Genomic DNA, 17,387 nt, shown 5'->3' on the forward strand with positions numbered 1-17,387 from the left:
GGATGCATGGCAGGATGGATGGAGGAGGAGGAGGCAGGACAACGGCATGAATGATTTATTAGTCTGGCATTACTGGGCCATTCCCCACAGAGAGTAAGAGAGAGGAGATGGAAGGATTAAATTGTTGAAGGGTGGTGCTTTGAGCGAGAAGACGGAGGGGGGGAGGAAATAATCATGTACTTGAGGGGTAAGATGCAAACATTAGAACCAGAGCGGCCACTAGCTTTTGTATAAAGGACCACTTAAAGGTCATTCCATGTAAAATGAACCAAGAATTTACCTAGCACTGCTCAGGTTTTCCTCACATTTTGCAGAGTAGTTGGAAATGAAAGGAAAGTAGCAGAACACAGAGTGACTTTTTAAACCTCTTAATTCGTAACGGGCTAACAAACTTTCTGCTTATTTGTGATAGCTCTTGATTTTTCACATTTTAGAACTGCACCGCCTAAGAAGCAGGTTTTGGTATTATTTTCAAGAGCTTTCATTGTCCTACGTGTGTTATGATTATTATTAGGAGGACCCATGATCGATTATAATTTATTGGTCCCAACTAAGTGCTCGATAGTGATTTTCATTGTGAAAAATATGACGCTTTAACATTTGTCAAGCCTTTAGCAAATTGTTTTACATGTATGGCCCAGAAGTGTTTTAGGTACAAATATTTACTGTAATTACTACTACGAGGTCTGACTTTTGGACAAATTTGGGTTACGTCACCACCGGAGGAACTGGATTGAATTTCAACCTGGGGACCTTTTTTTTTTTTTTCCCGTTTTAAAAAGTCCTAATTTCTGCCGATTAAATCATCCGGCCGATTAATCAGTTGGGCCATAGTAATAAATAGATTCTTTGGAGCTGATTTTTAAGAAGAAAACAAAAAAAAAGTACTGGGACAAAGGGTGTCAGCTGACATTTAAGTCACGTCTGCCCTCAGCACTTTCAAAAATGCTCTTATTGTAAAGAACAGGAAGCGAGATAATATCTTTGGCATCGTCATTAGCTCACCCTATGAAATCAACCGTAGTGCTGTGAAGCCTGCTGGCTCTATCTCCCCCCCTGCATCCTCTTGTGGTTTCATCCTGAATCCTGTTTTCATTTTCTCAATGAATGTTTGTCCTTTTCGCTCTATGGCTCTCTCTCGCTCTTCCTCCACCATGTGCCAAAGCAACAGCTGTTTCGCGCAGCGCGTACGGCTGGCCAGTGCCGGCCCACCGCAGGCCCTCGTGAACTCCAGACACGGAGCTGATTGTCTTATCGCATTCAGGCTTTCACGTGCATATAAAGGCGAAGGAGGTCAGCTGGTCCTCCCTTTGACTGATTATATGGCCTTTTTTCACAATTAAAATACTTCCAAAGTGTTTTAATACTCATAATGTCTTTGTAAGAAAAAATAAATAAGTTCACAGCTTTCATTTTCTGAACTCAACCCGTTTTGAGCGGGTGGCCCTCTCTCATGCAAATGAGCCACTGCTCACCCTGCCCCGTTCTTCTCACGGGCCAATGGAGAGTACCGGTTTTGTTACCGTGACGACCAAGGGAAGAGCTCACGGGTTTGGACAAGGTTAGTGGCTGCTGTCAGCCAGGAAAAAGCTAACGCTAATCTGTGCTACCATAGTAGCTCTACTCAACCTTTTTCTTTGATGTGAAAGTGAAATTGTGTTTCTTTGGACAGCCTAGCATCCAATTCATGAGCAGAGAAGCTCAATGTGTTGGGTGGAATATTGTAAATTAGCCAAACAGTTACGTCAGTCATTTCACGTCAACGGTGGGTAGACACTCCAGCGACCCAACTATTTGTATACAAACAAACAAAAAGTCAATTTTCCGTCCAACGTCCTCTTTAACGTGGATATTGGAATTTTCATTTTTAAGATTGGCTTGCATAAAGATGCAGAGATCTGTGTCAGAAACGATGGTGAGTAAAGGGAAAAAGAAAGAGGCGTGCTGATGGATAACGTGTGAAAATGGATAGGGAGCATCCTGTTCTCGGTAACAAGTACACAGCGCTACTCGAGCCGCTCTTGCGGCTTTTTCGCCATTTTTTTCCTCGTCTTCTGTCTTGCCAACTTTCTTAGCCTTTTGGAAAAAAAGAGAGTCAAGCTTCAAACATCCCTTCATCCATCCATGCATTCATCCGTGCATCCATCCACTCCTCCTGTGGCTGACAGTGGTGTCGTGCGGTGAATCAGTGAATAATTTATCAGGTTGGGTTGCTCTGCCCCATCATGCTGCACACTCACTGAAGAGTGCACGCACACACACATGCAGACAGCAGAAGTAAAAAGTCGACAAACCCTGGTTTCACATGCCAGGTTTTTGTGATTTTATACAAAAATAAATCATTTCAAATCTTTTCCCATGAATGAAAAGCCATACAGAGAATAGAAAAACAAATTGAGAGGGGAAAACGCATTAGTCAGTTTTTGCCTGACTTGATTCATTATAGCAAAGTTTGTCCTCCAAGTTTTATGGAGTAGTTTTTTTTTTTTTTTCAAGAGAGCTTTGTTGCCTGAGTATGTTTGCTGAAAAATAATGCAATAAAATACTGAACTTTTTATTAGATGCCCTACTAAAGGGTAATGAAATTACATTGCTCTTTGTTTTTAAGCAACAAAAAAAAGGCAAGACTACGAGTCCCCGGTTAAGAAAAACTGGGCTGTGAATGGCAAACTATTTGCAGCGGGTTATAAAAGTTAGTTATCAAATGAGTTTGAATAGGAATTGTTGCCGTGGGGGGCTTCACGAAATGATCTGCTTAGTATAGCAGAACAACATCAGTCTATATTCAGTGAACTTCACCTGCAGGCGAAAATCTTTGTTTTGACTGGTAAACGCATCTCTAAAAGCACCACTTTGGGTGTTCCTTTTTTGGTGACAGCAGTTGCACATGTTTGTTTCTTAAAAATGGACTGCCTGCCTGGTGCCATTCTTATGTCATTTGTGACTAAGCCCTTTTGACGAACCAGACAGGAAGCACTCCTGGTGAACAATTGTTCAGTGTAAGATTTAAAAGGGTACACAATAGGATGAAAAGGCTGAACTGCACGTGACAAATGTGATGTCTTCATAATTTGGCTTGTGTCTTTAAGATGATCTGATTAACAGCAGCAGAAGGTATCACCAGTTTACTGACTTCTTCTTGGTCAGTGATGAATTTCGGAATAAATATTTAATGAGGAGTATATCTTCTCCCCTTTCTGTGTTTCCTTCTCGGCTTCTAGAACACCTTGTTAATTACTAATTACCGGTACTAATAGGCTGGGCGATTCATCCATTTTATTTATCAATTTGGGTTTATTTGTCAAGCCTTTTTTATTTATTTATTTATTTTTTCCCCAAAAGCAGAGATTAATGGGCATGCTGGAAACTGATTTTAACCTGAAGTTGGTTGATGGTTAATTGAAAATGTGAATTTCTTAGGGATCATGTTTTAATGCTTAAAATTGATATTTTTCAGGAGGAATCACTTTGTCACTTTCTATTCTTTCAGTGTAAGTAGATGCAAGTTAATGCTGGATAAAAAGTTGTCCAAAATCTTTTTTGGTGTCAGCAGAAAAAGAAAATCCCAGAAGAGGGGGGAAAAAAAACTAAAAGCAAAGCCTAATTGAATCATGTCATTATATGCGTTTTTTATTTTATAATCAAAGGTGTAAAAAAAAAACGAAAAAAGAGGTTGAAATCATAATTCAGATTTTTGTGAAAGGCCATATCGCTTAGCTCTAATTTGTAAATTTGTTAATAATCCTGATTGTTATTGGTTGTTGGCAATGGCCAGGGGTGTGCAAAGCGGGGGGGCTGGTATCCACAGCACGCCAAAAAATTTCGGGGGATGGTATCCACAGCACGCCAAAAAATTTTCAGTGGGCAGCAAAATGTCTTTTGCCAGGCAATACATCAGCCACCTGTGTATCAACCACAGAAATCTTCCATACAGAAATCTGATAGAAGCAATAAATCAAAATTAGGCACTTGGATCTGTCGTGTAAATCCAGGCTCTGGAGTTGCAGTGGGCCATCCACGGCTTAAGTGGTTTTAAGAAACACTCATCAAAGTGTCTACGCCGCAGCCCTGACACCTTGGTGAGGAAACAAAAGTCCAAACCACAGCCGCTCTTACATTATGCACGAGCTACAACTGCAGCGATACCAGCTCGTCGCCAATCGTCTGCTTTCCCTGTCTGTACGCGGCGGCTGTAAGCGCTCAGCTGGCCTCTGGACCGATGATTTCACCGTGCTGTGCACTACTAGAACAGAGCTTATCTTACATAATAGTTGAACAAAAACTCAACCGTGTCGTTTCTAGAATCAAGCCTACTCTCCGAGGTTCATCAGTATCATCTCTATTTCTTCACCGCATTCCAGGAAATAGTATAGCATGAAAAAGGCAAGAGGTGAATTTCGTAGCTATTCAAACAAGGCCTCCGTGGAAAGAAAACACTCCCAAGTTGTGAAAAGTCGTGACGGACTTTGACACCCAGCTGTCACATACCTACAGGGAGCCCCTCCCCCCTCTGTCCCCCATTCAGGCCTCCCACCTACCACCTGATGCGTGATGTAAAGTGGACAGAGGTGGTGTGTTGTGTCACATGTACAGCAGTTTCACGTGGCTCGGCCAGCCTGCACCTTGCGTCGCATGCCGGGCCGCCTTATACAGTATGATGTCTTTATCAGTCAGAGAAAAATAAAGATGGTGGTAGTTGCCACTATGAATGAAACGTGTTGTTTTTCACACCCTTTCAACATGTCTATCTGTAAAGCCTGTTTCTTACGATTGTTTTGTTTGTTCCCTGTCAAATCATATCACGTTTACATATGCTTTTGGAATGCAGCATCACAACCCTTAGTCAAACAGACTCTTGAGTTCTGATCCAGATTGAGCTTTTGGCAGCAAATTTTAATTATATTTCGCATGTGCAGATGCTTGGGTATGTGGCAAAGCGTTGTAATTTGATTTCTTGCTTAAATCTTAAATTAGCCTGTTGTGAGGGGCAGTCCTGTCTAATGCAAAGAAGCTACTGCTCAGTCAGTTTTTGTTAGGTTTATTATATTAAGTGAAAAACAAAGAAAAGCAACAGTATGAAGTTTGTATTTTCACTCAAGGAGGCAGCGGTCACTAAGCCACCCGATTGTGGTTCATCTCGATTAGTATCGCAGGTATGCGAACACGTCGCCTAACACGAATAACTTAACTTCGCCGAACATTAAAAAATGAGCCGCTTAGGAGATGCTAAAGCTAGTAACACCATTACTGAACATGCGTCCGTGTTATTGCGTGAAAATGACGGATCTTCACCTAGACTAGCTACCTTGCCATGGTTTGAGAAACTGCACTTGTGCTGATCAATGTATGTAGCGCATGCATTGGACACAAAAGTTTTTCAACCTTGATACATTTTTTTTTTCCTTACATTTTCCCATTGCGTAGAATAATCTTGAATAAAATTCCTTTCAAGTGTAGTAATTTTTAAATTGAATTGCTTTTCACTTTTTTTTCCCCAATCTCTTATGTGCTCCCTCCAGGTGTACCAGGGACTTGACATCATCACAAACAAGGTGACGGCCAAGGAGTGTGCCCAGTGTCCGCATCACATGATCGGCTTTGTGGACCCGCTGGTTAGCAACTACACAGTGGTGGACTTCAGGAACAAAGCTGTTTCTCTAATATCCTTCCCTATCGCCTTACCTCCCCCATTTACGGCAATGCCGCTCCCACCTCTGTCACCTCTTTGATTAATAAGCGATTCCTAAGAGGGGAGTTGAGTCGATTTGTCTCTCACTAATTGGATGGATGCTTTCTGCTTGTACTGAAAAGGAAAGGTGTCTTGAGTGGCGCGCGCAACCTGCAGGAGCCAGTTGCCGCACAGATGTGAAGGGAGGAGGTAATAGACATGGTATTATTAGAAACGCACACACACACGCATGCACAGTCACTCTTCACTTACTCACCCACTCACTGACGTGACGAGGGGATGCGGCAGCTCCGAGAATAGCCTTTGAGTGACTCTAACCTGCTGAGAGGAACGGGGAAATGGCAAATGGTGTAAATACAGATTAGAGCAGGGACAAACAAGTACGCCTGTAATGCGGCAAGGAATGAAGAGTGAGGTGGAAAGGATGGAGGCTCACGTGTGATGAGCGGTGGGCGTACTGACACATCATCTATCAAGCCGTCACTCAACAGGCCGCTTCTTTCTGTTTTGCTCAATTATCGCTCTGGGGCTTGCAGCCTTGCACGTTTGTGTGGAGGGAATCGGCGCGCTGATGCTAGCTGATGCTAGCTGATGCTAGCTGATGCTCGTAGCTGATCCAAGTGTTGATTTCATATGAGAAGGTGGAAGAGGAGAGGTGTGTGATGAGAACTCGAGTACGGTTTGTATTGATGCGGATGGAGAAAACGCAGCGAAATTCAAATGTGTGTCACCTGGATACCCATTGGCCCCACCCTCTGCACGCCCCTGCTAAGTATTGTGTAATATAGTAAACTGCAATTCTCTAATGTACAGATGTACAGCAATACTGAAATAAGTGTATTTAAAATGACCCCTATAAGCCGAAAATGGAGAACATTTTCGCTAGTTAGTTATATTAACGTCAAATGTAAATGATTATTATTATTATTTGTTTAAAATTTTCGTCATTTTATTTTTCATTAGTTATTTCATTCGTTTTCGTTTACTTTAATAACTTTGTGATGGACCCAGTGAGAGTGCAAAGAGTAATAGATAGGACAGGACGGCACAGGACAGGACTTGAATGTTTCTTTGCCTTAACGATATCTGACATAGATGACATGCATCATCGGAATAAGCTGCCAATCATTGTTGGAGGAACCAACTATTACATTGAGTCCCTGCTGTGGCGAGTCCTACTAGACGCCGGGGTGAGTACAATAGGACTTATATACTTTATTTTTTTTTGGGAGGGGGGGCGTTTTGCTTTTCAGATCTCTTAAGTCTAACAGGGATGGTTTTCACACAGCATAGTGTAGTAACCAATCTAAGTGTTTTTTGACTGTAGTTCCAATGCCTCATTTGTTTTTTATTAGTATCTAATGGTGACATGAAGAAATGTTTTCTATTTCCCCGCGCTTTCTCTTCAGCGGGAGGATTCGGGTGACGGCGATGATGGCGACACAGACAGGAAATTGGAACTGGAGAAACTGGGGGGAGCTGAATTGCACAAGCGACTGATGGAAGTGGACCCCAAAATGGCTGCCATGCTGCACCCCAACGATAAGCGCAAAATTGCCAGGTAATCCGGACAGGTAATATCCATAGACTATACTGGTAATATTGGTTTATGTTCATCCCAAAATACTGTATCCCCTGATCACCATTTACAGATATGTAATAACAGTGTCAGTTCTCACTGGCAGTGAGAGACTTAGTTTGCACACACGCACACAGAAGCCACACACACATTTGACGAGTTGCAGTTTGTGCACTCTGGTCTTTTGTGCAATAATGCAGGTTAGGTTACCCCGCTCCTGTCCATGACGGGAATCATCTTTTCTGTTACTTACTGAGTGCAGGCTGGCCGAAGAATCGCGCGAGTAAGATTTCTTGCCTTGGTCTATGTGTTCATTATCACGAGCTTAACACTCAGTTTTTCCCATCATGTCCAATCAATCGATGTTGACTCTTCTGTTTCGAGTTGCATTCAAGGACATCATAGATTCCAAGGACGTGTGTTGAATAAATCAAAATTATTGCTGCCAAGCCATTCAAATTTTTAAACTAATTAAGTGCAACATTTTGCATAATTGATCACGATTAATCATATTTTTAACGTCAATTTTTTACAAAGCTTGCAACGGATATTTACTTGAGTAAAAAAAAAGGTATATTTCCGTTCAAAGACTGTTCTAATGGAAATTCTTTGATTTTTGAATGTGATTCTTTTTCTGTGAAATACAACTCTTGAACAATACACCAAAGACGTACAACTAATATGGTGCTGTATTTGAATTTGGCTTTGCAAAGTGCGCAAATTATTTGGGATTTCTCCATTGAACCGTCGAGCAAATTTTTAAAGTAAAACTATGCAATAGTCCATCTTTGCGCCAGTGACTTTCCTCTGCAAAGTGAGCAGAGGTCAGCTGCCACAGGAAGTACATAAAACTTAATTTTTTTTTAATGCATTATAAAATTTAAATTAATCTCCGTAGTTAATGCTTTAAATTCAACAGCTGAAATAAAAACACATGTATAGGATTATTCAGTCTTTTTGTGTCTCTCTTTGTTTGATTACGCCTCTCTTCTCTCTCTCTACAGAAGTCTGCAGATACACCAAGAAACGGGCCTTCCTCACAGCTCTTGGCTGGAGGAGCAGCGAGGCCAGCAGGGCGGCGGCGGCCTGGGGGGCCCGCTAAGGTACCCGGACCCTTGCATCTTTTGGCTCCACGCCGACATGGACGGTAGGAGTGGCGAACTAATGGATCCCCGCCGCAGCGTTAGACATGCCCTATTTTATCCTCCGCACTATTTCTTTGTTCTCCAGCTCTGGACAAGCGTCTGGACGCTCGTGTCGATGAGATGTTGTCAGTCGGGTTGATAGAGGAGCTCAGGGACTTCCATGCCCGCTTCAATCAGCAGAAAGTGCAGAATGACAGGTGAGGAAATCAATGCTACAGAGGCTAGTTTGCAGTTGGGGTTTGACGACGGGATGCCACTAAAGCCCAAACATATGATTGTTTTTATATTCAGAAAAAAAAGCTATAAAAATACACCAAAAAGAGATATAACATTTATACCACTTGTTCCCAGGATCTAGTTAAAAATCTGGGAAATTGAACAAATTTGAAAAATGTTGGTGGCATTATAAGCATCAAACACATGCTAAGAACTAGTTATCCTATGACTATTTTAAACTCACAAACATATTCTGAGCAACAAATCAATCTATCGTTTTTAAAGTTAGCATTGGATATACTGTTAGTATCATTTTCAATTATTTTTTTAATGGCAATAACTTCTCAGTTTGTTACTATTTAGTACATTTTTTGCATCAAATCCTACTAAATTCTTGAATTAACAGGTTTTTAAGTGTACATTGGCCAGTTTTACTGAAACTGCAGAATTGCGACTAAAGATCCACAACAAATTATTTTTGTACCAAATCCTATTAACCATCTACGAAAGTTGGTAAGGGGATAGTGTCAGTTCATCATTCTGCAATGCATAGCATTACTTTTTTGTACCAAATCTTACCTAAAGCAAAATCTCTTTTTAAAATTTTTATTTACATATTGACAAGTGGGTTCGTGTCGTTCATCATCTTACAATGCATTTAGCATTTACTTTTTGTTCCAAATCTACTCAATTTTTGTTTACTGTGCCAAATCTGACTAAATTATACATTTCAAACCATATCATAGGAAAGTTGGTGAGCAGGTTGTGTGTGAGTGACTGACCAAATCCAACATAATTTGACTTTTCATGCCAAATTCTTACCGATTACATTACGGCAAGTGGAGGTATTTACAAGTTGCACGGGTTTACCTTGGTGCATCATGTTACAATGCACGCCATTAGATCTTGTGACATATCCAACTAAATCAGACAACAAAAGCTTTTCCAATTTGGCCAGTCGGTTGAGTGCCGGTGCATCAAGCTCAAGATCACGTTCCCATCTCCCTCTGGAAATTAATGATCCGGCACAACGGAAGGATCTTCTCATCTCCTTGAAACCAGTGCCACGGCATACTCAGCCAAGCGATTCTGCCATTATTTATACCCTCCTTCCCAGTCTTGACAGGTCACAATGTACACTGTGGCTTCCCAGAGAGCTTGAGGTCCGGGTTAGACAAAGATACAATGGGGATTGCTCGCGGTGTGTCCGGGTCATGGGCATGCCAGTGGTTGGTGGTTTTCTTTCCAGTCATTCTTGTGTGTTGCAGCTCCGAGGAGTTAATGCATGGGTGGGACACTTGCCTGGAAGCTGCCTGTGCCTCATCCCATCTTTTCAGTCCACAGCCTTCTCCTGTACCATCGCCCAATCAGCAATATGATCAGCCAAGCACTTTACTCGGCCCCGCCACCCCCCCACCCCCCCCTGTCTGCGACTCCTTTACCCTCATGACTCCATCCCCCCGGCTGGCTTCTACCGCTAGACATCAAGGTCACATCTCTCTCCCCTGTCCTCCGCCGTTGCTTTTCACCCTCCATTGAATCGACATTTCCTGCGCTCTGTCGCTATTCTCGGATTTCTGTCTCAGGCCTGCGCAGCCGGCCATTTATTCTGCCCATTTCCCTGTCCTAAGTATCACAGGGGGTCAATCGAGCTGCATTCTTCCGACCATTTCTTTGGTGTAGAAATGAGATTATACTGCTATTTTTGCAGTTCTGAAAGAGGTCGGGTCGCTCGACAAGGATCTGTGGACATTCATCACATAGGTACAAAGTGAGCTCACACAGGCGGTTCTTCTCAAATTGGGCAAGATTTGACCAAATTGTTGCCGGCGTTGTCTGGCGAGGACAAGCAGCTGCTTTTTGCCTGCCGCCAGTGGGTCACCGCGCCGCTGTCTCTCAGTGTTTTAATGTCACCATGTCCCCCGAAGGACCTCGCTTCTCCTCATACTGATATTCTTTGCTCAGGGAGGGTGAAAAAATGGAGACAGAGAAGAGGGAAAGGTGAAATTACGGCTGTCTAGAAAGGTCGTGATGGGTGTGTTTACCATCTTTTATGTCCAACCTTCTTGCTTCATTTTTTTTTTTTTTTTTTTTTTTTTTTTTTTTAATGATACGTGGATAGTCATTCAAGGATGTTCAAGGGTGACCTTACCCGAGGATCCCAAATGATATTAAGTCTCATCGAAGATGAATGGACGAATATACACCAACCCTTCAAAAGTAGTGGAACAACCCTTCAAAAGTAGTGGAACACAGGAGATTTTAGACTGGCTGACTGACTGTCAATCTCCATTGTGAGGCCTCTAAACTCTTATTCTGGTGGCTGATAAACATTATCCTTCACTAATTAACATCACGTAAAACACTCTAATAATGCATCCTGGTGCAGAAAGTAACGACTTATGCAAACTAAGCACTTACATTTTACCTGTGTGTCACCACTCACTTTGTCATTGACGCACTCAGCCGAATGGAATTTATAATCATGCACACGCAAATTCACACAAGTCGTGCCCTCTACTTTAAGCCGCTGTGACATCACTGCCCGTGCACACTGGACTGCTCGGATTACGTGTATACAAATGACTACAAAACTAATTAATGCGTTAGGTTCTTGTGTTATAGAGATGGATGCATTTTCCCTAAGACTAAATGACTCTGGGACCTTTTGTACGGGCTCTCTGTGTTTCGTTGGCATGGAAACAAGTTCCGGTATGCTGCCCCAATCATACAAAATACATAGTAAATGAGAACAAAAATTGTAATCAACCTACCAATCTGCCTGCAAATGAAAAGATTGAAAAGAGTAACCACCATCTTTTACACCTCTATATTTCAAGTCTAGCTGTCGCAATACTTTTGCTCACCTCCAAATGTAGTGTTTCTGTCACAAATAATATCTTAATAAGTTTTATGTCACATTCAGATGTAAATACAATCTCAATTAGGGATCGCTTATCCCATTTTTATCGTTTGATGTACAATCCAAATGAGCCAGATGACAGCTGTTGGTATCAGACTGTTTGTGGGAATTTTTTCCAAATTGTCTCCTTTTACGCCATGTCAGAAGACGAAATGTCAGCCCAAGTGTCATCCCGATTGGATGCCAGAAATTTCAGTTCAGCAAAAATCAATTCACCACGATGCATGTCAAATCTCATCAGATCATGTGCTAATTGTTTTCCCCGGGTATTTGTTACATTCTGCTCCCTTGGATTTAGCTTGAACAATATTAAAGATTGCAGCTGTTTACTCATTGATTTTCTAGGTTGTTTTATGTGCGCCGTCTTCTCCTTCTCACAGTCAGAACTACCAACATGGGATATTCCAGTCGATTGGTTTCAAAGAGTTCCATGACTACCTGACGGCTCCTGAAAACAGCACCCAGCAGGAAAGAGACGCACTTCGAAGCAAAGGTCAGCGATTTTGGACGAGTGCAATGCGTTTCAGAGTGCGCTTCCATCTTTAGTACGTAACCGCCTTCCTTTTCAAACTCACGCTAGGTGTTGAAGCTTTGAAGATTGCCACGAGGCGGTACGCTCGCAAGCAAAATAAATGGGTCCGTAACCGCTTCCTGAAACGTGAGTTCTCTTCTTCAACGTCATGTGTATGCGCGCACTACGGATGCAAGATGAGATTTGCACACTAAGCCTCTCAGCCCGCAGTACTCTCTCATTTATCCAAAGTAGCGTGCATGTGTATTCATTCATATTAGCGCTGCGAGGTTTGTGGTTATGTCACACACACTCTGAGCGCTTATTTACCACCAGTTTTTTTGTAGTATTTGACCATGGATTAGATCCTGTTTGCTTTCCTACTCAGGAGCTGATTAAAAAAATATCTATTCATATTTTCTTTGCTGATGATGTTTGTTTAAGCGATAGCTGAGACACATTATCATATTTACACAACATAAAATTAGTTTAGCGCAGCCTGTTTCACTTAAGTCTTATATTTATTCAATTATATTTTTTATTTAAATTATTTATATTATATCAGTAGTAGGTGATAAACCTTTTCATAAAATATAAGGTTATTTATGACCATTTTCTTTAAACTCAAGGCATTAAGAAAAAAAATCTAAAAATGCTAAATTGACGTTTAGATTGATCGTTTACAATTATTTGAAGTACCTATTGCAGAAAAGAGTGTCTTAGAGCAAGCCAAATTGTGATCTAACAGTGTTAATTAGCAAAATACTGTCCCTACACCGACTTATTCTTCCTGTGATTTGGAGCTAGGCTGGGTGAAGATCCACCACATTCAAACGACAATCTGACTACTTAATAGCTGAAACGCTGCTAAAGTCAAAAGTGAGGCGAGCAGGTAGTTTTGTTGAATGCACAGGACAGTGTTTTGTCCATCAGTCAAAATACAGTCTACGTTTGTACTGTTTTTATTAATGGGCGCTTGTCACCCGAACACCCCCCCCCCCCACACACACACACACACACTCTGGGCTAGCAGGTGCTGCTAGCATCATTGCAACCCCCTCGCTCTGCCCATGTTGTTCATGGTAAGGAATAATGGTGGGAAATTTCTGCTAGATTTGCTGGTAAATTTCCATACGGAGTTAAGATATGGAATTTTGGAAATATTCCAAATTGGAACCTTTCCATGAGAATTAATGAACTGGGCATTGATGGTAATTCTATACAATGTCACCTTATTCATAAATATGATTTTGTATTCTTGTTAGCTTTCCTTCCGCAATTTAGAGGGGAGTACAGCTTGCTCTTCTCACCTCATCTGAAAATAAGAAATCAACCCAGCTTGTAATTTGAAAAACCCGTAAATTATAGCACTCGTAAATCAAGGTATCACTGTAATTGCATGGAACCTGGTTGTTTTAGTCAGGATTATTCTAAAATGTTTTTTCCGCTACTACAGCATATTAAAGTTCCCTATTAACTCATTCACTACCAATGACAATTTTTTCAAATGTTAGGGTAAAAGAGGGTCTGAAAATGTCTGGCAGTGAATGAGATAAGAACCAAACTGCAATTTTGTAAAGTCCAATTTCCAACTTTGAACATTCATGTAATTTTGCTACCCTAGTATTGAAAGCCCAAGTATTGGCTGGGCGGAGGCTCATTTACATTAGACATGGCCGCCACCTTGAAACAGGCTAACTTCAAGTCTGCTTTAAGACTCAGTTTGCTAACTGCGTGGCGCTGTTGAAATGCGTGCGCACGTTTGTGAAAGGCTGTATTTCCGTTTTTCGAATCCATCCTTGCAGGTTGAACTTATGAAAGCTTTTTTCCCGGCACCAGGTCCCTCATGGCATCAAATCCACAGAAACCGGCTTTCGTGGTTGGTTACCTGCCACAGTCAGCGACACTAAAGACTGGATAAACGAAGGCACCTCGGCCAAAATCAGCTTGTGGTTTGGCGTGCGTGCTCATTTCCCATCCTTATCCACTCGCAGCCTTATACTGTAGGTGTGTTGTTTTTTTTTCTCAAGTATGCATACATAAAGGATATGTATGTTCTTGCGGTCTAAGGTGGGAACCTGTGTGCTGAGTCCCACCGGCAGCATACCCTAAAGTAACCCAGCCGCCTAATCCTGTTAGACCCAAACGGCTTAAACCACACCAGGCCCTCAACCTCAATAGCCCTCTCGTTCTCCCTCCCTTATAGCGCCTGCACATACCATCTGGTCCCTGCCACATGCGTGTGACATACGTACGTAATCCGTCTGAACTTGTCCACGCTCTCGCAACTTGCACGCGTGCCTCTTTGTGGCGGGGCTGTCCACACATCTCTGCGGAAAACACTAACGACCCGGTCAGCTAACGGATAAGATCGACTTTCTGCATTTAATAGCAGTCAATCCTCTGCTTCCACTGTGGAAGTTACCATCTGATATGTGACCACCGGTATAGAGCGATCGAGGCAGAAGCGGCTCTCAAGTCCTTTTGCCTTTTTTGGAAAAGCATGTTTTGCATTCATGAGCCCAAACCTCAACATATGAGGTCCTGAGTAAAATATTTCTGGGACAAACTTACGGGGGAGCAAGCCAAGGTGACACATTTTTCCTCATTATCGGTTTGGCTCAAGTTCAAACAAGATGATAAACCTGCTTGTTGCTATAGTATACACTATGTAATGTTTTTGTTCACAATTTAAAACTGAGCTCACGAGTTACTGCACCCTATTTTTTGTAATATCACTGCATGATCTGAGCAGGCTTTCCTCTCAAATGCAAATAAGTCACAGCTCAGCCCACCCCGTCTACTGTGGGGCCAATGTAGAGTACGGCTCGCTAACAGACGCATTGAAACTCTGAAAGACTTAGTCATCACCCCTACTATTCACGAAACCTCCACTCCCAAAAATGTTTACATTGTAAATATACCACAAACTATAATCCCCTAAAAGTTTATTTCAATCTTAAAACATTTCCTTTCAAAATAAATGCCTTACATATTTGATTGATGATAATGCGCAGGAAGTGCGCATGTACATGCTTCTGCGGTGAAGACTCTCCACAACTTCCACTCACAACCCAGGCTAACCTGACTCCTCCCCAACATACAAATCTCGTCTCTCATTTGAGATGCATCACAACATACTTCCTTGACAATTACTGGACTGCTTTCCATAAACAGACATTTGGCAGCATATTGTGGCACTGTAGGACGTTTGAGAACATAATTAGGCAAATTTATTAATCATGAACCACGAATATGCGGGACTTGTTCTTTTGTAATTTCACACTTGATGGGTGGAGTAGCTGTTTTTTTATACACGTAATATGTCACTTTTCAGTAGCCAATATGTCACCTCCGCTTGTGTCCCCACTTTGACTGTCCAATTGTTACATCTGACGACTGACCTCTTTTCCCTTTGAACACTCGCGCGCACGCACACACACACACACACGCTGTCTGAGCAGGCTAATCTCTTGAAGCATTACTAGGCTGGCGGGAATTTGCCCCGACCACACAGACTCGGAAAGCAGGGCTCAGCAGCGGGGGGCCATGCAGGCCAACCTGAGCGTGTATAGACGAGTTGGTCAAAGGCAAGTGAGGATGACAAAACGCCTAAAAGTGGGTTACACAAGACGCCACAAAACACATGTAAATAAACCGAAATTGATGCACATGCATATACGGACACACACACGCATGCCTGTAAGGTACAAGTTTAACCTACTTTCCCAGTTCAGGCCTTTCCTGAGGTGAGTGAGCAATTGGACGCCTCAGTGGCGTCTTGATTATTCGGTTGTCGAATAAGCAGGTCAACCAGCTCAAATGAAATAAATTTTAATGGCTTTCGTCCTTATGTGATGCATGTATGACGCGTGTATGTGTGTGTGCGGTACATTCAATTAGTCGGCTTAATTATCTGTAATGAATGAGACGTTTGAGGTGAGTTTATTAGATTATAACTTTTATGCAGGAACGCCTCAGTGACTTGAGGGCTGTTTTATTTCAATCCCAGAGGGAATCGCACACATACGCTTTGTTGTCGTAACTATACCTAGGTGTATTTTCGCAGGCGGGGGTGTAGGCCTGGGACGGGGGCTCGTGAGCATTAAGTAACACGGGTGTCGATACCTTTTGTTTTTAAAAAAAAAAAAGCCAGCGTTGCATAAAGGGAGACAGGCGGCACATGGACAGCTGTGTGGATGGAGAGCTTGGGTGTAGGTTGGTTGTGGGAGTGTGGGGGGGGGGGGGGGGGTAATATGATCCAGTGGTGGCAACAGGTGCGGGGTGCAAGTTTATACCCTTGAAGCTTGCATGTACACACATGCACGTTTTCTGTGGAGATCAAGCTCAGCTGTTGCTATGGAAACCAGATGAGGAAGTAGATGCATTCATGTACAAAAACAGACAAACGTTTGGGGACACTTCTCCATTTAAAAGTATGAGAAAGTGTTTCAAAACTGGAAGTGTAAATCAGGGTTGAGGACCCTTTTTACTCCATCAGGGGCATTTTCAGTTTTTAAAAATTAGAAATGATATGAGGAAATGATCAAATGAATACTCATCACAATGGTGCTTTGAGCTTGACATGAATGGAAATGTCATTAATCCGTTCCAGTCCCCAGCCCCAATAAATAGCAATCTTTATTTTTTTTAAATAAAAACACAGAGTAACATAACATCTTTACGTAGAATGTAAATAATTAAACTGCATCATAATTCAATGCTGCAATCCAATTCATTGTGCAGCTGCTTCTGGTGTACCCACTTTGGCCACAGGGAGGCAATATAACATTACAGTCATGTAGACTCAAACGTCGAACATATAGTGCTTCTTCTACCACTACTTTAAGTAACTCACTAAGATGCTATAATAGACGTCATTTTCCGTAGAGGATAAACATATGAGTATTGTTATATTGTCTCTCTGCCTGTGGTGCGCCACCGTTTGTGTTCAAAACTGAAGAAGCTAACCATTTGCATATCAGTGGCATTGTGCATTGTTTGTTAGCATTTAGCAAAGTGGACTTTCCTATGACAAAGTTGTACTTTTACATACACAACTTGAGTTGCTGCTGCCGGAACTGCTGCAAATATGATGCTCCTCATTTTTTTTTTCACCTTTGTTGAAATTTTTAGTTATTTTATTTTAACAATTATAGCGTTATTAGATTCATTATTTTTCCTATAAGTGAAATTAATTATTTTTTTTACGAGCAGGGATTGGCCTTATTGTCCGTCTAGCGGCTGTACGATAAACAGGGAACAAAAGTGGAAGAGGAACAGCAGGAAAGAGGAAGGCAATGGTGAATAGAGGCATGTGTTAT

General features: G+C 42.0%; 1 protein-coding gene across 3 annotated transcripts in view; it reads left to right on the forward strand.

Moving 5' to 3' along the window:
• The window catches only part of trit1 (tRNA isopentenyltransferase 1), a 29,142-nt gene that overhangs the window by 6,855 nt on the left and 4,900 nt on the right, over positions 1-17,387 (forward strand). For all 3 annotated transcript variants that reach the window (XM_086015289.1, XM_086015291.1, XM_086015292.1), the window contains exons 2-8: positions 5,520-5,660; positions 6,781-6,879; positions 7,099-7,250; positions 8,273-8,415; positions 8,499-8,610; positions 11,933-12,045; positions 12,133-12,210. In XM_086015289.1, coding sequence (XP_085871415.1) covers positions 5,520-5,660; positions 6,781-6,879; positions 7,099-7,250; positions 8,273-8,415; positions 8,499-8,610; positions 11,933-12,045; positions 12,133-12,210 — 838 coding nt within the window. The remainder of the gene's footprint in view (positions 1-5,519; positions 5,661-6,780; positions 6,880-7,098; positions 7,251-8,272; positions 8,416-8,498; positions 8,611-11,932; positions 12,046-12,132; positions 12,211-17,387) is intronic.

The sequence above is a fragment of the Filicampus tigris genome, chromosome 18, assembly GCF_054856515.1.
Source record: "Filicampus tigris isolate MCC_2025a chromosome 18, RoL_Ftig_1.0, whole genome shotgun sequence".
Taxonomy (NCBI): Eukaryota; Metazoa; Chordata; class Actinopteri; order Syngnathiformes; family Syngnathidae; genus Filicampus; species Filicampus tigris.